The sequence below is a fragment of the Ictidomys tridecemlineatus genome, chromosome 6, assembly GCF_052094955.1.
Source record: "Ictidomys tridecemlineatus isolate mIctTri1 chromosome 6, mIctTri1.hap1, whole genome shotgun sequence".
In the NCBI taxonomy this organism is placed as follows: Eukaryota; Metazoa; Chordata; class Mammalia; order Rodentia; family Sciuridae; genus Ictidomys; species Ictidomys tridecemlineatus.
In genome coordinates this window covers 170570140-170594013 of record NC_135482.1, presented here as the reverse complement: position 1 = coordinate 170594013, position 23874 = coordinate 170570140, and the positions used below count along the sequence as shown (strand labels likewise).

At 33.2% G+C, this 23874-nt stretch overlaps 1 protein-coding gene across 3 annotated transcripts in view; it reads left to right on the top strand.

Moving 5' to 3' along the window:
* The window catches only part of Nbea (neurobeachin), a 603852-nt gene that overhangs the window by 87039 nt on the left and 492939 nt on the right, over positions 1 to 23874 (top strand). For all 3 annotated transcript variants that reach the window (XM_078016116.1, XM_021730370.3, XM_021730357.3), the window contains exons 7-8: positions 6248 to 6367; positions 8703 to 8849. In XM_078016116.1, the coding sequence (XP_077872242.1) occupies positions 6248 to 6367; positions 8703 to 8849 (267 nt within the window). The remainder of the gene's footprint in view (positions 1 to 6247; positions 6368 to 8702; positions 8850 to 23874) is intronic.

The following is a 23874-nucleotide window of genomic DNA, read 5'->3' as shown; positions in this document are numbered from 1 at the left end:
ATTTTCAGTGTTTTATGCAAAGAAAGAAAAGAGTTTTTTTTTTCTTTTTGAAAAAGTGGTTTATACCGGATTAATGAAAATATAATTACTTAATTGCCAAGACTGTTCCTAAAGTTTTGGCATATATTATTACAATTTATTCAAGCTATATTCAATAATTTTATAGTAACCAGTAAGTTTTATATATATATGTGTGTGTGTATATATATGTATATATAAATTATGCAGTATCATTTTATTCCTTATGCATCTATTAAAATGATAGTAAAGTGTTTTTATAATTATTCAGAGATTTTTGAAAATCAAATTTTATTTGTGAAATTTGTATTACTTTGATTATTGTTCAGAAGAACTGTGTTTGAAGAATATTTGAAGAAATGTTATTCTGAGTTACAAATCTTTCTTGTTCTCCTTTCCATCTTCCTCCTCTTTTCCATCTATGTTTTTTTCTTTCCTTTACCTTTCCTTCGATTTTTCATCTTTCCTTCTCTCCCATTCTAATTCTCCCTTTTCTTATCCTTTCTGATTATTCCTTTAGACTAATTATAGAATCAGATTTTAGACCACCGATTCAGACTTCAGATGTGTGTGTGTGTGTATGTGTGTATACATACGTACATGTGCACCTGTGCACACACACTCCTGTTTATGCTGTTGATTCACAAATTATTCTTTTTAAAATAGAAGTTAGGGCTCATTTGATAATGCAGAGAGACCTTTTTCTTAGGAGATATTTATCGTTTAGTTTTGAATCTTTCCTAAGATTGAAGGTTTTGTTAATTTCTATTTGAATAATCATGGCTTTAAGAAAGTGGAAGGTTGTGCTTCTTTTAATGTTCTGGCCCATGAAATATATCTTTGTGTAATGTCCTATAGAATAATGGAGACTAAATCAAAATACATTTTGGAAACTACTGTAAAGCTGAAAGATGAAAAGAGGAAAAAAAGAGAAATATGCCACTATAATAATTAGATTTATAAGATATAATTCATTCATTATCAGTTGGATTTTTCTAGAGGTATATTCCTACCTAATTACTAGACTGCATCTTTGTAGTCAGAGTAACCATCTGAAAGTCCAAACAAGGATAGAAGCATAGAAGTTCCCATTCCTATACAAGTTCCCCTTGTAAGTTCAGGGTTTCTTCTTGGGTATATGACAGTGAGATTGTCAAACTTTTGCTCACATGAATACTGCCTTATCCTTTGTGTTTAAAGCATAAAACCATAATAGAGTCATACAATGATCCATACATAGTGGGGGGAATTTCTTTCTTTTTTATTTGGTTTCTGTCATCCCATGAATGCTTTGCTACTCAATAATATTATTTTGGATGATATTTTCAAAAAACTTTATATGATGTTAATAAAAATCTTGGTTTTGTATTTGGAGGTTCATCTCATTCACAAGGTGTGGAAAAATTTTTGCTGTCATCTCACTGAAAAGATTTATTAGTTTATTAATGACATTAGCCTGTGTTTCTATTCCTTTAAGGAGTCTAATGATTCTTAAGTTCAGCTTCCAAATATTGTCCTAGATTTCTTTTATATTCTTATCATAGTTTCTTTTTGTTTTTTAAATATATTCCCTGAATTTGAAAGCTGACTCTCTTGTCTTAAAGCTCTGAGTTCCATCTTCTACTTGTTCTAATCTGTTGGTAAGATCTTCCACTGAATTTTAAATTTCATTTATTGAGCTTTTCATTTCCAATATTTCTGTTTTAGTTCTTTTTCAGAATATCTGCCTCTTAACTGAAAGGCTTTCACATCCTATATTTCTCCCTCAGATACTTCCTGAGATCTTCTTTTGATTTATTTATTATTTTTACAATCAACTTTTTGAATTTTTTGTCAAGGAATTAATCTACTTCAGTCACTATTTGTGGGTTTAGCTATTGAGGGATATAAACTTTTAGAGGCCTTTTGCTGCACTGTTTCCTTGTGTTTTCAGAGGTTCTTGTTTTGCACATCTGTTGACATGGATTTGTCTTATTATTTATGTGGGTGTCCTTTAGTGAGTAGTTATCTCTTTATAATAAGCTGTGGGCTGTGGGTGTTTCTCAGCTTTAATGTATCCAGTCAGCATAATCTAAGTCTTTAACCACCAGTAAGAATTTGAGAGGAGATAGTGCCAGTAACAGTAGTAATTTAAGAGAAAACCAACAATGGATTTTTCAGCTAGGTAAGGCTACAGTCAAACCACAGGACAGATACTTACTAATTAGGTGAATATGGGATAAATAGTCAACCTCTATGAATGCCAGCTGCTTCATTAGTAATTAACAGGTTATAATAGCAAGGACACTTTTAGAGTCTCTGTAAGACAACTTTAGGAAACAAGTGTTAACTGAATGTGTTATCTGTCCCAGACTAGAACACCCAACAAATCCTTTTAACTCCTTTTAACTCCAATCCTTTTAACAACTAATCCTTTTAACTCGTCACTTGTTAATGGACAATTTCCGTTAATCTATAAATTTATACCTTTTTAATGAGTCATCTTTAGAACTTTCTTTTACTATTAAAGAAAACAGTAAAATATATATTTAATCAATAGCAGAAATATAAAATATTAAAAGTTAAAAAAAGAGGAAACCATATATCAACATATGCTATAAAAGTCATTACTAATGGTCTCTACAACCCTGTTGATCAAAGAGAAAACAATAATGCTGAAGAGAATAAAAATTGATGATAGTGGACTAAATTGAATTGGAAAATGGGATAGAAATAAATACAATAGAAATGAAAGAAGAATAAAAGGCCCAGGAGGGAAGGAAGACAGAATCAGGAGAGAAAAAAGGATGAAGGAGAGGGGAAAGAAAGGGAAATGAGAAAGAAGATAGGAGGTATTGAGAGAGGGTTCAGTTAATTGATGAATAATTAAAATTGAATGGAACTCTGAAAAAGAACAAAATGAGTGAAGAGTCTAATAAGAATCAGTTAATACAATAACAGTCATAAAACTATTTTTTTCATTCTTCTTGCTGAGTGTTTTACAATGGAGACATTTCTTTCCAGTGTTTTGGTAGAATTTTCCTACCGTGAGGAAGTTATATGACACAAACATTGTACTGTTTATTCTCAGCTCTGACTGGAAATAAACAGTCTTGTTAGGGATGTCTGAATGTTGAGCTCTGCCCCCTTCTTGCCTAACAGCTTCTCTTTGGGAGTGTTGTCTGTTTCTGAGCAGATCTGCCCCTCAAGATGGCTTTGTTAATGTGACCAGGGGTAGGAGTGTAAGTCTGGCAGGGCTGTTGGCCAGCCCTCCTGCCTGTGCAGCCTGTAGATTTATCTGGATTGTGTCACACCTCTCATTCATAGAACCTTAGTCTGTGTTCTGTGGGTAGGTGTGTGACATAGCAGTCTCTTCTCCAGACACTTCTGGGTATGAGGTGGTGGCATAGGTCTTGCAGTAGGTTTCCACCAGACCCTGATCTCAGGTTTCACCCTATCAGCCATGCTCCTTTTCAGACTGATGATTTAAATTGAAAGTGCCCTTTGCTTTTCTCTGCTTTACAGTTTGATAGATTGGGCACTGCAGCATCTGTCACAGCTTAAGTTTTTCTGTGTTACTAGTCTCCTGTTCAGGAAGTCTAAAGTCTTTTAAGGTGTTGTTGCTTCTCCATTTTCACTATCTGCTCTGAAGAGTGCAGGGACTGTCTTGTGCACTGGCTGTACTTGCTGTATCTGATCTTATTTTCTGTTGATATTGATCATTTATTGGATAGCCATAACTGTTTATCTTAAATTCTGTGGGAGAACTTCTTTTGGCTCCTTAGAGAGGAGCTTCTTCTCCTCAAGTGAGCTATGTGCACATGGTGCTGTCATAGTCTATTCCTCTTATTCTGTATGTATTCTAGAAGCCAATATTTTTGGTTTTGCCCTAATTGGTAGCTCTCTAATTTTCCCACTGGAGTTTTCTCACAGCCTTTGTACCTCAATGTGCTGCTGTAGAACTGCTGGTTTAAATCCATCTTGGTGTACTGCTACAATTCCTCTGATCCACCATTTTCCCTGTCTCCCTCTATGTTAGACTTTTGCTTTCTCAGCTGACTGCTTGCTAGCTGTATGACTTTATAAAACTGATGTAAACCATTAGTTAATATTACCTAATTTGTAGAAAGTTTGTTTCTATTGGAATTTGTATAGATAATCATGTTTTATTGTTCTTATCTTAAAGAAAGTTATATACCTTTGAGTTCTCAATATGAATAAATAAACAATTTTGTTCCTGATTGTGTCCTCCTTAGATACATCTGTTAGATGGTAATAATTAGTGGGTCTCATACTAAATGTTGACCTCATATAAATACACAATGTCAAAATGCATACATAGTCTTCTAGTTTTTCTGATTTTATTTAATTGAAAAATATAAAGTCAAAAGCTGGGCTCTTTTGAAGCATTGGAAACTCAATGTGTGTCCATTTTCTGTAGAGTACATGTTTCAAGGAAAAAAGGCAGAAAAATAGATTTTCAAAAAAAATACTGTGGGCTTAACTGAGATAAATTAATTCATTTATGAATGAGTCTTTTCATTTATTCGTTTATTTTGTCTTATCATCATTGTTACAACCAAAAGTAAACTATTTTTTTTAACTCCAAAGCCAACAATCTTTATTAAATATTTTAATAGTGCTACTGCCTTTCTCAGTGAAATATTGGAAACCTTTGTAGACTCCTCTTTTTCATATCAGTGCTTCTGATCAGTCAATTATTTTATCCCCTCTCCTTTGTCTTCATTCAGGCTTTTAAGAGTTCTTACCTAAAGCTTTTCAGTGCTTTTCAGGTTTATGTTTATCTATACTTTGCCTAACTATCCCACTTCAGCATTGTTGCTACCTAAACTATGGTCATCACCATAGTGATTTTCATTTTTCTGATCAAAATTCTTTAGTGGTATCACATTATGCAAAATCCCCAAAGCCCAGATTTCTAAAGGTATTCTATAAATCTCTTTACTATCTGATCTTTATCTATTTTTAGTGCTATGTCTAAAGTTTCATCAACACCTGAGGGCATACTTATTCAAATATCTAGAAAACATCAGTATCTTTCTGTACTTCAGGGGAAGTATTTCTGTGTTCTCTGCCTTAGGCTATTAAGTATGAAAAATTTAGGAATTGGATCCATAAATTGTTATAAACTTTGACCAGGTCATATCAAAATTGACACTTAAAATGGTTTTTGTTGACATTAGTAATAGAAAATAAGAACTCAAGAGGAACACATTTATTGATTTATAATGACTATTCACACATTATTAAGTTAAAAATATGTAATAATTAGTGGATTTAGTACACATAAGTTATAGAATTTCAATATCTTGAATCTTATTACAGATGCTGAAATAATATTCCTTGGATGTGTCTTTCTGACCATGTAATTCATAGTAGAATCTTAGGTTATTCTTTCTCAGTTTATACTGTTCTTTCCTTTGTGTACTGCATATAGTGATTTGTAATTATTTATTTGCCTCTTGCACATCCCTTTGACTAGATCATAAATTATAGGATAACTAGGCTTATGGTCAGAACTGGGCATCTGAAACGCCTGACATAATATAAATGTAATTAAATGAAGAAATGAGGAACAAAAATATACTTGTATGTATCATTTTTTTAAAATCATGGTATAGTGAAAGAGGACTATCAGTATAGGGAGCAAGGTTTTCTAGCTCTTTCTTCATTATAGATTTATTCTTTTTTCCTTAAATAGTTTTTTTAGTTGTCAGTGGGTCTTTGTTGTTATTTATTCATGTGTGGTGCTAAGAATTGAATCTAGTGCTTCACACATGCTCCGCAAACTCTCTGTCAGTGAGCTACAACTCCAGCCCCTATAGATTTATTCTTTATGTGCCACTTCTTTGATTTGTATAGTGAGAAATGAGAGAAAGTAATGAGAAAATGGTAGTGAGTGATGCATCAATAGTCCTTCAAACGTTTTCTTTTTTGTGATAGTGAAGAATGAAGTCAGGAACTTGCCCATTGCTAGTTAAGTACTCTACCACTGAGTTACAACCCTGTCCCTTTTTATTTCAAGAAGGGTCTCACTAAGTTGCCCAGGTTAACCTTGAATTTGCTGTCCTCCTGTCTCAGCATACTGAATATCTGGGATTATAGGCATGTGCTACCATGTCTGACTTTCAAACATTTTCTTATAGCATGTTATTAAAGTTAGGGTTGCATTTTAGACAATGATAACTAAACATTATGTATTGATATTTTAAATTATTTTTAATTTAAGTGGTATATGATCAGCATTGTCCACATTTACAATCGATGGAGGAACAGTGAAATCCGGTGTTATGTTAATGGACAGCTGGTATCTTATGGTGATATGGCTTGGCATGTGAACACAAATGATGTAAGTTTTTTTCTTTTTAATCTGTGTTTTAATATATTTGAGAGTATGGTCTGTCAGTATTACAAGTATTAAATAAAATAGTCTTATAGAGGTTTACTTTGAAAGTTTATTATTTTTATTTAGTCAATCTTTTAAGTCTTAAATATAGTATATTTAAATTGCAAAAAGATATGAATTTTTAAAAGAAACATTACTTGGACATGTTTTTCAGTATTTTAGATCAAGAAACATTTAGTATTTTATTCTTTCCAGCACTATAAAAATGTGTCTTACCACTTTGAGATATAGAAGGAAGACTTTAAATAAAATAGATAACTTATAGTCACTATTATATATTTTCTCCCTAAATGTTATGAAGAAAAATAAAGTGGGGAATAGCTATGAAAGAGAGTGTAGATAATGGAGAAGCCAGAGTGTCCATGATGATTTTATTGAGAAGAGTTGAATAGCCATGTGGATATTTGGGTACTTATAGTGCAGTGGGAAGAATAAGTACAAAGGCTTTAGAGCAGAATTGGAAAGTTCAAAGAACAATAACAATTTGTATATAGCAGAGGGAGAAAGGGACAGAGTGGTGATAAGAAGTTAGGTAGATGCAAGGGGGTCAAACCATGTAGGATCTCATAAGCAAACATAAGACCTGGGCTTTCCCATCTTACCCATGGTAAAAATATATGGAAGGTTTTCAGCGAAGAAGTAATGACTGCTTGTATTTTAAAAACATCAATCTGGTCGCAATATTGAGAACACCTTGAAGGGAAATGACTATAAAAGAAAGAAGATCATTTAGATGACTTATTACAATAATAGCAAAGAGAAGATAGTTTCATCAAGCGTGTTAGCCCTGGAAGAGATAACACAGTTGGATTCTAGATAAGAGATGTAGAGTTGAAATCTCAAGTGTGTCTACTCTTTTTCTACTTTGTGCCTCTCCTTGTTTTTCTGGCCTGTTACATCCAAAGTAATAATATGATTTAATGCCCAGAGCACCTTCAAGGCCAATAATATGCAATACTTTCAACATCTCTGATTTTATAATGACTTGCCTTTTATTTTTAGCACAGTTCACTTGTCAATTTTATCTGCATCTCTTTTACCTTTAATCTTATGTGGGGCAGGAGTTATATTCTCTTGTAGTCTCTAAAATAGCACTGTATGCATTATCCATAGTTTGTCTGATAGAAGTGTGGGGAGGTAGCCAGATCTGACCTTCAGACTGTTTTTGTATGATTGAAAGCCAAGAATCATGGTTTTCACATTAAAAAAAATTTTTTTTAGAAGACAGGAACAAACAAAAAAGAATATGCAACAGAATGTACAAGTGGCTTGCAAAACTTACAACATTCATTGTCCTAACTGTGCCTTTAGAGGAAAACGTTCTTTTTCTTCCCTATAAACTCATAGTTGAGGCATAGTCAATGAATATTTAAAGAGAATAATTAGGAAACACAGATTAAATTCTCATTCCTATTTATTCTCTGGTGTAGAGGAAAGTTTTTTTAATTATTGAGTGAAAGAAAACTCCAATGGTATTGTTGAATGACATTAGCTAATAGGATAGTATTAAAAAAAGATTTAGGTTTTTGAATTATTTTTGATAGCGCTTCAGAATATGGAGAAGCCTGAGTAGTAGCACATGTTTACATACTTTAGTCACATCTTTTAATTATAGCTTTCATATTTAATGAGGCATTCTTATCTTTGTACTCAATTCATAATTTCGAATTTTATTGAGGCACCAGAGAGATTCCATGTATGATTGTGTGTGTTTGTGTGTGTGTGTGTATACACACACTTATATAAAGTGATAGATATCATCGTGTTTATTAAAATTAATGTATGGAGTATCCTGTGATAGAATGAAACTGAGCAGTGACTTCTTTCACTGGTCTGGATAGTTAAAGAGTTTTAAAGTATAGGTGGGAAGGGTCTTCTTAAGCATGGCTCCTTAGTTGCTAAAGCCTCTAGATGTAGAGCACTGTACCCTCTGCTTTAGGCAGCAGATTTAAAGGATCATTTTTTATTTGATTCTGTGTACTGCCCACTCAGGAGAATGACTGATTATTTTTGTGCCATTTTCATAGTGTATAAAAATAGAGGAATGTATCCATAATGGAAAAGTGAAGTCAAATTCAAATATAAATCATTTGATAGACTTTTGTTTTCTCTAAAAATCTTTATTGGCTTTTATTATTTAAATGTTCCATAAAATCTTCATTGATGCTTTCTTCTATTATTGTGATATTTTAAGATATTTGTGGTGATGAAGACAGGTCTCCTTAAATATTCTGTCCTTACAAAATAATAACTTTTTTTTGTGACTTTTAAAAAACAGAGCTATGACAAGTGCTTTCTGGGATCTTCAGAAACTGCTGATGCAAATAGGGTATTCTGTGGTCAACTTGGTGCCGTGTATGTGTTCAGTGAAGCACTCAACCCAGCACAAATATTTGCAATTCATCAATTAGGACCTGGATACAAGGTAGGAATGACTATCTTATTATAAGTTCTGTGTAAAATTTAGTTGTAAAAATGTGGCCTAAGAAAATATAATATTCAGTGAATATAGGTAAGAGTCATCTTTATTTTTTGAAACTCAAGTTAGCGGTTGCAATATTTCTTTTTATTTAAAGGGCACTTTTTTATTTTCCCTTCATGAATTTTTTTACTTTTCATAATTTTGTAATGTTACAGGCATGCCTTTTGTTATCAGTTCTGAAAAATAAATTTTATAAAACTATTTTACTTAATAATATTTGAAATATAAATTTTGAAATATTTGTACTGTATAAATGGACATTTGAAATGACTTGTTATATTAGCAGTAACTTGAAAAAGTAGTTATAGATTTAGAAGGAAAATATTATGAAATGTTGTGTATTTAACACTATTCCATTTTAGTGTCTTCTGTTGCCTGTTCTTTGCAATATGTGAGGAAGTTCATAATGTATATGAGTGTCCTAATTTTATAATGCTAATTATTTATGATGATTCATCATGTTCCTATTTTTAAAATTTAGCTTTCAAAATGAAAGGTTTTAGGCAAGATAGAACATTCACATATATGAATTAATTTTTAATGTATAGCACACTTGGCTAGGGAATTATGTGTGGATTTTATTTAAATCACATTGGGAATTATGACATCCCTAACTATTTGGAGCTGAGAGAGAATTATACATTATAGTGTTTATAATTTTTAAGGAGTACATGTTCTGTGCTGAAGTACTGTCATATTTTTAAACTTAGGATTTAAATAATTAATGAGAAGATTGTGTTATAGGAGAGGAGTACTAAACAATAAAATATTCCTTATCTTGCCTTTGTATTTCTGACTTGATATTTCTGTTTCATCATTATGCTGTTTGATACGTAAGCAACAATATGAAATTATTACCCTTATTAAAAGTTCTCTCTGTTTCTAGTGATTTTAGTAATCAAAATAGTCACAGTTGTCCTGTTATTTTTATGTCAAAAGTAATATTACCACACCACCCCTACAAATAAGTTTGTCGTAGTCTGACTGTTCTTTCCTACATTGGTCCTTTTGTTTTGTTTGAATCCTTGTCCTGCTATGTGTTGACTATGCATGAGAATCAGTTCATAATTTTGGTTAATATGCAACTAGCCTTCCTTTCCTGTTTCTTTGCCTTGTCCACGAAATATTTAGAGGAGCTTTTTTCAAGCATTAATAGGATTATATTAAATAGAGTGACAAATAATGAGACATAAATAATGGTAAAAAGTCAGGACATATAGATATATAAACTGTAAATCCAATATTATTATTGTGGTGAAATTTCAGAGTTAATTGGATCTTCCTGGCAGAAAGAAAGGAAAAGAATGAAATATAAGCAGTTATATAAATCTTCTGTTCAGAAAGGAGCAAACATTGTCTTGAACAGCTTTGCAAACTTAGTGATTTGTCATATGGCTCTTTCTTGTCATACTGTTTTGTAATAGTGAAAATAAACAATTGTCCCATGTCACTTTGTTTTACCCAGAGGTACTTAAGTGATACAGTCTGTCCCTAGTATGTTAACAGAGATAGAATACCTATAATAGAATACCTGTATATCAAAGTTAGAAATTTTAAAAGAAAATATGTCTAATTATGGGCATTACCCAGAAAAGTATTTTAAATTTTGAAAGTCTCCAGCCTACTGAGCCCCTTGTTAATGAAGTTTGACTGTAGGTACAAATTCGTCTTCTCAATTTGAAATGACAGAAGCATACTTGCTACTGTGATATGTTGAATCTAAAACTATTAATAATAGAAGTTTTTCCTTGAAATCCAAAGAATGAAAAAAAGGAGAAAAGGATTCAGATGACAGAAATAAAGCTGAATGGTTCACATATTGTAGTCTCAAGTTTCTTGGTCAAGAAAATTGAAGGGGTGGAGTCACTCCTCTGAGTGAGAGTAGGGATCTGCAGCTGGAATTCAAAAGTATGTAGGGTATAGTAATTAGATGTCTTTTTGATTTGAATAATGCTTAAATTATTTAGTGTTATGTAGTAACAATATTCATATTGCCTCAAGCTATATGGAATTTTCTGTAGTTTTGGAGGTCAGATAGAATTCTTTATGATTCTGAGCTTAATGTAGATAGAATGTCAACACGTGGCCCCTGAAGTAAATGAATTAATTCTCCCCCCAAGTAATGTCATCAAGTTAGCACTGTGTAGGCTGTCCTTAGTGACTTTGACCTATTGGTTACTGTACAAACTAGACAGTTTTCCCGCTGTGTAAATACCTGCTTTTAAGTAGTATAGTTAGTGAATTTTCTGTACTTGATTATTTTCTGTAAACAGTTAATAAATGCTAATAAATTCATCACTTTATCAATTAATTGAACATTTAAGTTTGGAATTAATTTTTAAAATACAGAGAATCTCACTGTAACTTTGTCTAGTAAATAAAATGTACTTTTTTATTGTAGAGCTTTGCTTGATTGGAGTTATAGAATGTATACAAGCTCATGAAGACTTATAATATGGTGTCCTTTGATCTCAGGTTTCAAAATATATTCTAACAAAATTTTTATATTTTGGGACATTTCATAATTGTCATGTGACCTCCTGTTATAATAATTAGTGCCCATTACTAGACATCAGTATTTAGATTTGTGTTCTCTTTTGCATTTAATATTTAAATTATGATAATATAATGGTTTTCATCTGTTTATTATGATAAAGTGCTATTAAAATAAAAAGTAAAAAGTGACCTGCAAAATAAAAAATCACTTTAAAGGGTGGATGGGTGACCTCCTATCAAATGGGTGGGTCTTCCTATTAATAACTAACTGGAAACTCTGGACATAATACAGAAAACATCCACTTATTTACTCTGAGGACTTTATAAAGTAGGCAGATTTTAGAAAGGAGACAAACTTGGAATAGGTGGTAAACATGGACTGAGTTTTGCAAGTTTTATTTTAACAGAAAAAGTTCTCTGTGTGGAAACTTAGAGAGTAAGAAGCATTGGGGCAACCCCGCACTAAATGGAGATTGACTGGTAACCTCAGAAAAGAGGCAGCCAGAAGAGGATCTGAATTATAAACTTAAAAACATTCAGTCCATATCTCTGGCTGAGCCCTGGAACCATTTATAAGCATGACAGCCTGGCAAGAGATTGTAAATAGATTTAAAAACTAGAGTTTTGAAACACCACATGTGGTAGGTATGGCATTTTATAATTGTATCCAATTAAATGAGTGATCCCCTTAAAACAAATACATCAATGCTTTTCAGAACAAAATAGTTTGTACAAAGTGATAGTTACAGGATTCAGCATATAATCTAAAAATCTCTGGAATGAGTATTCTAAAGAGTCAGAAAATGTGATTCATTCTCAGGAGTAAAGAAAATCAGCACATACCAACTCTTAGGTATTTATGTGGATATCACATAAAGTCTTTGTCATGACTAGTGAGGTAAAGGTGAATTTACTTGAAATGAATTAAAAGGTAGGAAATTATCAGCCATGAAATAAAATAAAATTGAAATTTTAGAATTCAAATATACCTGAGGTTAAACAAAGCCTCTGTATAAGCCTTTTAACAGAATTGATATAATAGAGAAATAAATGAATTTGAATATAGACTGATATAGAAACATCAGAACTAATATGGAAACATCAGAAGAGAGAGTTCAAGAAAGAAATGTAGATTAGAGAAAGAAATTTAGCATTGGCAAGATATATAGATGATGTAAAGCAATGAGACTGGAGTTCAGTAAATGAAGTGAGTTCAGAGACAGAAGATGACTGGGGAAGTGAGTCCTTGAGAAAGCTGCATTTGGAGGTTGAGTGATGGCATGCTCAGTGAGAAGGGGAGCAAGGGAATAGGAGGAAGAAAAACAGCAACAATAGGAGAATGTCATTTTAACTTGACCTCCTTTAAGGTAAATCTGTCTCCTTTATTCCACATTGAGGATACTGGTTTGTCGAGTATACAGATAATGGTAATACAGAAAGTATTTGCAAATAATTATACATATAACAGTCTCAGAATAATAATAATATCAACACAGTACTAGCCTATTATTATAATTACTGAAAACAGCTAATTTGTTTTTGCATGTGCTCTCTCCATTCACCCTTTTGCCATTTTTTATAGTTATGGTATGTTATGGGGTAAATTATGTTCTCCAAAGTTCACATGTTGAAGCCAATCCCCTGTAGCTAAGAATGTGACTGTATTTGGAGGCAGGATCTTTATTTTTATTTTATTTTATTTTATTTTTTTATTGGTTATTCAAAACATTACAAAGATTGCAGAATCACATCGGTTACACATCCACATTTTTACATAATGCCATAATAGTAACTGTTGTATTCTGCTACCTTTCCTATCCTCTACTATCCCCCCTCCCCTCCCCTCCCATCTTCTCTCTCTACCCCATCTACTGTAATTCATTTCTCTCCTTATTTTTTTTCCCATTCCCCTCACAACCTCTTATATGTAATTTTGTATAACAATGAGGGTCTCCTTCCATTTCCATGCAATTTCCCTTTTCTCTCCCTTTCCTTCCCACGTCATGACTATTTAATGTTAATCTTTTCCTCTTGCTCTTCCTCTCTGCTCTGTTCTTGGTTGCTCTCATTATATCAGAGAAGACATTTGGCATTTGTTTTTTAGGGATTGGCTAGCTTCACTTAGTATAATCTGCTCTAATGCCATCCATTTCCCTGTAAATTCCATGATTTTGTCATTTTTTAGTGCTGCGTAGTACTCCATGGTGTGTAAATGCCACATTTTTTTTATTCATTCATCTATTGAGGGGCATCGGGGTTGGTTCCACAGTCTAGCTATTGTGAATTGTGCTGCTATGAACATCGATGTGGCAGTATCCCTGTAGTACACTCTTTTAAGTTCTTCAGGGAATAGTCCGAGAAGGGCAATAGCTGGGTCAAATGGTGGTTCCATTCCCAGCTTTCCCAGGAATCTCCACACTGCTTTCCATATTGGCCGCACCAATTGGCAGTCCCACCAGCAATGTACAAGAGTACCCTTTTCCCCACATCCTCGCCAGCACTTGTTGTTGTTGGACTTCATAATGGCTGCCAATCTTACTGGAGTGAGATGGTATCTTAGGGTGGTTTTGATTTGCATTTCTCTGACTGCTAGAGATGGTGAGCATTTTTTTATATACTTGTTGATTGATTGTATGTCCTCCTCTGAGAAGTGTCTGTTCAGGTCTTTGGCCCATTTGTTGATTGGGTTATTTGTTTTCTTATTGTTTAATTTTTTGAGTTCTTTGTATACTCTGGATATTAGGGCTCTATCTGAAGTGTGAGGAGTAAATATTTGTTCCCATGATGTAGGCTCCCTGTTTACCTCTCTTATTGTTTCTCTTGCTGAGAAAAAACTTTTTAGTTTAAGTAAGTCCCATTTGTTGATTCTAGTTATTAACTCTTGTGCTATGGGTGTCCTATTATGGAATTTGGAGCCCGACCCCACAATATGTGGATCAGAGCCAACCTTTTCTTCTATCAGACGCATAGTCTCTGATTTGATATCAAGGTCCTTGATCCATTTTGAGTTAACTTTTGTGCATGGCGAGAGAAGGGGATTCAATTTCATTTTGTTGCATATGGATTTCCAGTTTTCCCAGCACCATTTGTTGAAGATGCTATCCTTCCTCCGTTGCATGCTTTTAGCCCCTTTATCGAATATAAGATAGTTGTAATTTTATGGATTGGTCTCTTGTGTCCTCTATTCTATACCATTGGTCCACCCGCCTGTTTTGGTACCAGTACCATGCTGTTTTTGTTACTATTGCTTTGTAGTACAGTTTGAACTCTGGTATCACTATACCTCCTGATTCACACTTCCTGCTTAGAATTGCTTTTGCTATTCTGGGTCTTTTGTTTTTCCATATGAATTTCATGATTGCTTTATCTATTTCTACAAGAAATGCCGTTGGGATTTTGATTAGCATTGCATTGAACCTGTAGAGAACTTTGGGTAATATCGCCATTTTGATGATGTTAGTTCTGCCTATCCATGAACAGGGTATATTTTTTGTCATCTTCTAAGATCTTCTTTTATTTCTCTCTTTAGGGTTCTGTAGTTTTCATTGTGTAAATCTTTCACCTCTTTTGTTAGGTTGATTCTCAAGTATTTTATTTTTTTTGAGGATATTGTGAATGGAGTGGTTTTCCTTATTTCCAGTTCAGAAGTTTTGTCGCTGATATACAGAAATGCCTTTGATTTATGTGTGTTGATCTTATATCCTGTCACTTTGCTGAATTCATTTATTAGCTTTAATAGTTTTTTTGTAGACCCTTTTGGGTCTGCTAGGTATAGAATCATATCATCTGCAAATAGTGATAGTTTAAGTTCTTCTTTTCCTATTTTTATGCCTTTAATTTCTTTCATCTGTCTAATTGCTCTGGCCAGTATTTCGAGAACTATATTGAATAGAAGTGGTGAGAGAGGGCATCCCTATCTTGTTCCAGATTTTAGAGGGAATGCCTTCAGTTTTTTTTTCCATTTAGAATGATGCTAGCCTGAGGCTTAGCATAGATAGCTTTTACAATGTTGAGGTAAGTTCCTGTTATCCCTAGTTTTTCTAATGTTTTGAACATAAAGGGATGCTGTACTTTGTCGAATGCTTTTTCTGCATCTATCGAGATGATCATATGGTTCTTATCTTTAAGTCTATTGATATGGTGAATTACATTTATTGATTTCCGTATATTGAACCAGCCTTGCATCCCAGGGATGAATCCTACTTGATCATTGTGCACGATCTTTTTGATATGTTTTTGTATCCGATTTGCCAGAATTTTATTGAGGATTTTTGCATCTAAATTCATTAGGGATATTGGTCTGCAGTTTTCTTTCTTTGAGGTGTCTTTCTCTGGTTTTGGAATCAGGGTGATATTGGCCTCATAGAATGAATTTGGAAGTTCTTCCTCTTTTTCTATCTCCTGAAATAGATTGTGGAGTATTGGTATTAGTTCTTCTTTAAAGTTCTTGTAAAACTCTGGAGGCAGGATCTTTAAAGGGGTAAGTAAGGTTAAGTGAGATTATGAAGATGAGTCCTAATCCACTCTAAATTGTGCTGAATGAGAAGAGGAAATTAAGTCATAGTCAGGCACAGAAGACACAGGGAGGAGAAGACTGGTAGGCCATCTGCAAGACAAGGAGAGATATTTAGAAGAAACTAGTCCTGCTGACTGTGAGAGAATCTCAGACTTACAGACTCCAGTACTGTGAGGAAATAAATGTGCGTTTTCATGCCATTCAGACTTGGGTACTTTGTGGCATCCCCAGCATATTATATTTCACCAGGAGCACACATAGCTATTAACCACGCTCTCCTCTCTTAATGTATTCATAGGTTATATAAGTACATATATGTTTAAGATCTATCATATTCCCTTTATTGTTATGAACTTTCTGAAGTTCATTCTGTAATAGATTTCTCAGAGAAGACTCATGGGGATAATATTCTTCAATACTAGTATATAAGGGTTCTTTATACTTGAAAGGCATTTACTTGGGTATAAAATCAGCCTTTTCCCCCCCTATCGATTGCTTAAGTATATTACTGATTCTTTTTTCTGACATGAGGTATTGGTATTGAAAAATGTGATGGCAATCTAATGCTCTCTATTATACGGTACTTACTCTTTTTATATGTTTGTAGGATTTATTTTCTTTGTAGTAATTTTGGTAGATAAGTCTTGGTCTTCATTATTCTGAGTTAATTTATCAGATATGTGATGTGCATTTTTATATGTAATTTTGCATCCATTTATATTTCAAGAATTTTTTTTAACATGGGTTAGTATTTGTTCTATCTCCCTGTTTTAGTTTTTTTTCTTTAGAGACTTAACTGTACGTGTTTGATCTACTTTGCTTATTTTAATACTTGTCACTTTTTAAAATGTCTTTGTCTCATTTCTTTCATTTCAAAATATAAAACTAGGGCTGGGATTGTGGCTCAGCAGTAGAGCGCTAGCCTAGCATGTGCGAAGCCCAGAGTTTGATCCTCAGCACCACATAAAAATAAAATAAAGATATTATGTCCAAGCACAACTAAAAAATATTTAAAAAATACATAACACTGAACATTTACAGATAAGTTATAAGCAGAAGATCAAACATCCACCACCCAACCATTCAAAATTTAGTGTTGAAAGTATGTCCCTATTGTCCCTAAATGCTCTGTTCCTATGGACAAGAATATTCTTTTCAAAAATTATTATCCCACATATTGTCAGGAGGTTAATATAGATACCTTAATACATATAATGTCCTTTATAGGAAAAAGATCCAATTTATTACATTTATGTTATAACTTATCTTTAGTTTGCTGTATAGAAGTTTATTTTTCCTTCATTTTCTACATGGGTACACAGCCAAGGCAAGTTGTGGCATACTTTTTTTTATTACCCCCCATAGTTCTTCACCCTTCTTCAGCTCTAGCTCTCTGCATTGGGCCAGGCTGTCAGACTGATACTCTCCACATTCATCTGCTGCTCTAGTCTTTTTTATCTTCTGCTGGCCAGTCCTCTTAACCAGATACTGCCCCCTCTCCAAGACTCTGACACCCCATGTCAGCTAACTCCTCTAGACAGTTGTGGTCTTGAGTCTGCTAGTGGTCTTGCCATTCATTGCTTGGTTCCCTTTCTGCTGGATGTAATTCTCACCTTCCACAGGATATAACTACCTATGCCAGCAAGCCCTCCTAGAGCATGCCCTCCCTCCTCAGCCTCCTTAGACTCCAACATAACCAAGTGCACTCCAAATGAACTTTTTCCAAATCCTACTCTAGATCAAGATTCCTCCACTGAGTGTCCCCTTGAGGAAATTCCCTTCTCACTTGATCAGGCTTGTACTGTACCCCTATATAAGGAGCATCCTCCATTCCTTTTATATACTTAAAAACTCTATGCCAGATCACAACCTACTTCCCTCATCCTTGTCTTATCAGATGGATGTCTTGTCATTGTTTGGAATTCTGACATCCTAAACTAGGTAAGTTTTCTAGGAATGCTGGATGCCTTTCTATATGCTTATGCTGTGACATGTGTAGCAAATTACCCTATCTCTGACCATTTCCTCACACCACTTTGATTTTTCTTAATATCTGATTCATCTTTTGACACCCCAGGCTAAAGAGGTCTTTCTTTGTGGATGCCCTTGGCATAGGCCTTATCTGCCTTTCTTGTTTGATTTAGACTGCTTTCCATGCCTGGCCACCTTGTGGTGGAACCTTCCCCACATTTCTGAGTTTTTATATCATGTGGCTCTTCTGTGTGGATACAGTCTTCACTACTGGGCTGCTGCAACTTCTTCCCACTAGCCCCATTTTTGGGTTCTTACTTTGTTAGTCCTACCAGGTACCGTTGTAAATGTTTGGAAAGGGAAGAGGAATAGAGAGAGGAAAAGAACTTCATTTATTGTTTAAAAAATTTTTTACAGCTTTATAGAACTAGTCCACATATATAAAATTGACCCATTTAAAGTGGACAAATTCCCCAAATAGCTGGATTTTAATAGAGACTATGTTGAATTTGTAGATTAATTTGTATTAATTATTATTGTTTTAACTATTACTATCTTAACAATGTGAAGTCTTTCAGTTCATATATGCAGATGTCTTTACTGGGTCTTCATAATCTTTTATAGATGCTTTGTAGTTTTGATTATACAAGTCTTAGGCTGCTTTAGTTAAATTTATTCCTTAGTATCATCATATTTTTGGTGCTGGTATAAATGAAATTTTAAAGAAGTTTTCACGTTCAGAGTTTTCTTTGCTATGATATAGAAATGCAGTTGATTTTAAAATTTTTTTAATTTAAATTATTTTTATGGTATTGTGGAATGGATACAGTGGTGTTCTACCACTAAAGCTAAATCCCCAGCCCTTTTTATTTTTTCAGTTTTGAGACAGGATCTCACTAAATTTTTTGCTCAGGCTGATTACAAACCTGCAATCTTCCTGCCTCAGGCTCCCAAGTAGCTGGATTTCAAATTTGTTTCACTGTGACCAGCTATTTTTATTTTTTAACTTTTTACTTTTTAAATCTTTTTATTTTATTTATTTTTATGTGGTACCGAGGATCGAACCCAGTGCCTCACACATGCAAGGCAAGAGCTTTACCACTGAGCCACAAACCCAGCCCTATTTTTTAACTTTTTAAAAACATCCTTTTAAAATTGATACATGAAAATATAAAAAGTACACATTTTAATGGGAATCCCTGTAATTTTGATACATATATATATATTACAAAATATTTAAATCAGGGTAAACATATTTATCTCCTTGAAAATTTATTATTTCCTTATTCTAAAAACTTTCCAAATTTTTTCTTCTAGCTTTTTGAAATTTACAGTACATTATTGTTATCAATCATTCACCATACTGTGCAATAGCACACCCAAGCTTCTTGGTCATAACTAACAATGTTCATCAATCTTTGATTTATTTTAATTTGTTCCACTCAGTTATATATGATAGCAGAATGCTCTTCTATTCCTTGTACATAAACGGAACATAATTTTTCACTTCTCTGGTTATACATAACATTTGTGCAATCATACATGTACCTAGGGTAATGATGTCTGTCTCATTGTACCATTTTTCCTACCCCATACCCCTCCTTTCCCTCCCCTTTGCCCAATCCAAAGTTTCTCCACTCATCCCATGCCAACCCCCTATCCCCTATTATGGATTATCGTCCACTTAACAGACAAAACATTCGTCCTTTGGTTTTTTAGGAATGGCTTACTTCACTTAGCATAATATTCTCCAACTCCATCTATTTACTGGCAAATGCCATAATTTTATTCTCTGTTATTGCTGACTAATATTCCATTGTGTATATACTACCACAATTTCTTTATCCATTCATCTGGGGATAATTCATCTGGGCATCTGGGATGGTTCCACAGTTTGTCTATTGTGAATTGTGTTGCTATAGACATTGATGTGGCTGTGTCACTGTAGCATGCTGTTTTGAAGTCCTTTGGGGGTAGACCAAAGAATGAGATAGCTGGGTCAAATGGTGGTTCCATTTCAAGTTTTAAGTGCAAGAAATAAGATCAAGAATTAATAAATTGGATGGATTCAAACTAAAAAGCTTCTTAGCAAAAGAAACAATCAATGAGATGAAGAGAAAGCCTCTAGAATGGGAGCAAATTTTTGCCACACACACATCAGATAGAGCATTAATCTTTGGGATATATAAAGAACTCAAAAAACTTAACACCAAAAAAAAAAAAAGAACCCAATCAATATATAGGCTAAGGAACTGAACAGACACTTCTCAGAAGAAGATATATATTCAATCAATAAATATATGAAAAATATTCAACATCTCTAGTCATTAGAGAAATGAAAATCAAAACTTCTCTTAAAGATTTCATCTCACTTCACTAAGAATGGGAGTTATCAAGAATAACTTGATAAGTGTGGGTAAGGATATGGGGGAAAAAGTTCACTAGTGTATTGCTGGTGGGACTGCAAATTGGTGTAACCAGTCTGGAAAGCAGTCTGGAGAATCCTTAAGAAACTTGGAGTGTAATTTTATTTTTAAGGAATATTTTCATTTACTTATATGATTTTAATTTTTAAAGTTTGTTGAGAATTGTTTTATGCTAGTTGTTCCATATGCTCTTGAAAAGAATGTGTATTGTGTGCTTGTTGCATAAAATGTTCTATAGTAAGGTGTTAGGCAGCATTACATACTATTCCTGTATGTGTAATTAGTACAAAATATATCTGTATTCTTCTTTTTAAATAATTGGAATTGCTTCACCGAAATTGAATTTCCAAACCATACAATTCACTTATGTAAATGCATAAGCCACTTATTTTTGGTAAAGATATAAGTTGTGCAAACATAGCTGCATTATAATTTTACAACTTTTTAATCACTTCAGAAAGATCCTTCATGTGTATTTGCAATCTCTCCTCATTTTATCCCTCTCCTATTCATGCTATTTTATGTAATAATTATTCTAAATGAGATAGTACAATGAATATTGAGATTTACCTACAAATGTGGTTATCATATCTTTACATATAATTTTAAAACTTAGAAATACCCTAATATACCTTAGTGGATTTTATGGTTTGGAAAAATGAAAATGATGGGAAACATTTTACATTTATTTGATGGATTGTATGTTTATAGTCTTCAAATTTCAATATAAATTTTTTAAACATACAAACATAAACTCTACAAACCAAAAGAGGGTATTATGGCCATTGTATCATGGACTCAAACAAATTAATATCACTTTGTTTCTTAGTGAGAATAAGTTTTATTAGACATTTGATATTTCCCTTAGAGGATCTGAAAGCTTAAAGAGACTATAATAAAATTTGTAATTCCAGTATAAGCAGTCTGAACAAAATGAAAACAAACATATCTTTTGAGATAATGGAAGGTACAAACATTTCAGCTTTCATAGAAACAAGTTATATAGAAAGTATCTAATTATAATGTTTTCATTTCATTTTGCAGTTTGTTTGTTTGTTTGTTTGATTGTTTATTTATTGGTATCCGGGATTGAACTCAGGGGCACTCAACCCCTGAGCCACATCCCCAGCCCTATTTGTATTTTATTTAGAAACAGGGTCTCACTGAGTTGCTTTGTGCCTCATCCTTGCTGAAGCTGGCTTTGAACTTGGAATCTTCCTGTCTCAGCCTCCCTAGCCAGTAGGATTCAGGTGTGTGTTACTGCACCTTGCCCCTTTTGTAGTATTTTATTTAAACAACTATTTTTCGAAAGCAGGTGTGCTGTGTTCTTAAAAACTACTTTCCCCATCAGAAAAAAGAAAAAAAACAGTGTGTATGTGGGTCAAATACTTAAGACAAATTGTTTTTAAAAGATAGTAATAGGAGACAACGAACAATGATATCTGTAGCATTTTATAGGAGTAATATCTGCAGATAGAAAGTAAAATATTTTTCAATTAAATTTATTGAATTTAAAAATATAGACATCAATATTAATAGAGGACATTCAATTATTTGACTGAAAATATTTTATTATTTGGAAGAGTGGAGAAAAGAACATTTTTAATTTTTATTTTCATAATTAATGGTTGCTCTTTTTATCAAATCAACCAATTATTTTTAATTTTGTCAGAAAAGAGAAAGAGCCCAGCCTCTGAACAAATTAAAAAAAAATTATTTCAATAGACAAAGACTAAAAAGCAGGAGATGAAATAGAATAGTATATTTTAATCTTAAGAGTTAGGATTAGGAAATTTTATTCTAAACTTTCAATTTTCCCTCAATAAGGAAAAGTAGTTTAAAAATGGCTGGAGAAAAAAAACAAAATGATTCTATTAGGATGAGTTTTCTCATGCATTTTTATCATTCTGAGGGCATTTATTAGAGCATGCCTATGTATAGAAGACTATCACAGCCATTATAAAAGACTATAAATTATCTTTAGGGAGCTTATACTCATAAAAAGGAGAAAGTCTTAGGGAAAACCTAAGACAAAGTTGATTGTACTTTGATTCCTGATATAATCGTTGAAGATTAAGTCCTATGAGATTGTGGAGAAGGATTGTCATTGTAGGAACTAGGAAATGTTTCATAGAAAACATAGCTTTTAGCTATTAAGTTTGTTTTGGAAGTCTTCCAGATTAATTGATTTTTTTTTATTCCTCCATTAGGTAAGATTCTGATTCTCTCAATTACCTCTCGAATTCATACAGCTGATAATGTTGTTTGTTTTATTATTATTGATTCATTGGTACCCTTTAATTGGTCTCTCTTTTTTTCCCTATGAAGATGATAACTATAATTTGCAAAAAACAAAAGTTCTTAAACTTGGTATCCAATTACACATTTTCTTTTTTAACTTTTCTTTTTCTTTTTTTGTGGTACTAGGCATTGAACCAAGGGATGCTTTACCACCCAATTATGTCCTCAGTCCTCTACATTTATTTATTTTTGGGACAGGGTTTCTCTGAGTTGTTGAGGCTGGTCTCAAACTTGCAATTCTCCTGCCTTAGCCTCCTGAATTGTTGGGATTGCAGGCATATGGGGCTCGTATGTTTTTATTTTACAAATACTCAGCTTGACTTCTGATTTTTGCTACAATGGAGTTTGGGGTACTGTCTGTGTCCCACCTCCACCATTATAAATAATTATAAAACTTGGAAAATGCATAAAACAGTCTCTTTTGAGACATTTGTCAAAATACATCTCAGGTCTGAGATCCCTGAGAGCAAGAAAACATTTAAGATGAGCCTCATATACATTTTGGCTTTCTGCCTGGGTCCAGTATTTTTATTGAGGTCCAAAGTGTTGTATATCTAGTACAGCAAGGTGGTTTTTCAGAGGAAGCTGAGGTGAGAATTCAAGCTACTGAAGCAGCAGGGTATGGTACAAAATTGAACTGTTGGGGTTGGATGTCTTTGTGAGGGTTTTTTGCTAAGGGACTGAACTTTCATAGGTGCAGTGTGAAACTTCATAAATCCTAGGAAAATGCTTGTATTACCAGTAGTAGAAGAGAAATTCCAGTAGCTGCACAGTTATTGGGGACCACTGGTAGTAGTAGGTTTGTGTTCACATCCACAATGCTCTGTAATTATTGAAAAATAAATGGAGTAACCAGACAGAAACTGCAAGATTTTCCTTCATTCTATATGTAATTTGCTCACAGTTTTCTAATTAAATCATCTTTATAAATTATATCTTTTATCTTAATATAATATTGTTTGATTTTGCAATTTAATTTTTATAATTTCCAAATTACTAACATACCTATTCTTGCATGGAACTGCATGCATGTTCAAAAATCTTTGCTTAACTTAAAAAAAAATCTGTCTCATGGAATTTCTTTATATTGGCAAGTAATGACTGAATTTGATATGTCTTTGCTTAGTAATAGTGCCATTATGTTAAATTGTTTTTTTGGATATGAGTTTATATTAGTGATGTGTTTCTTTTGTTTAATATTTGCAATATTGCAGTAATTATAGGGTAAGTTCTTGGCACTTTTGCTAATCTGATATAT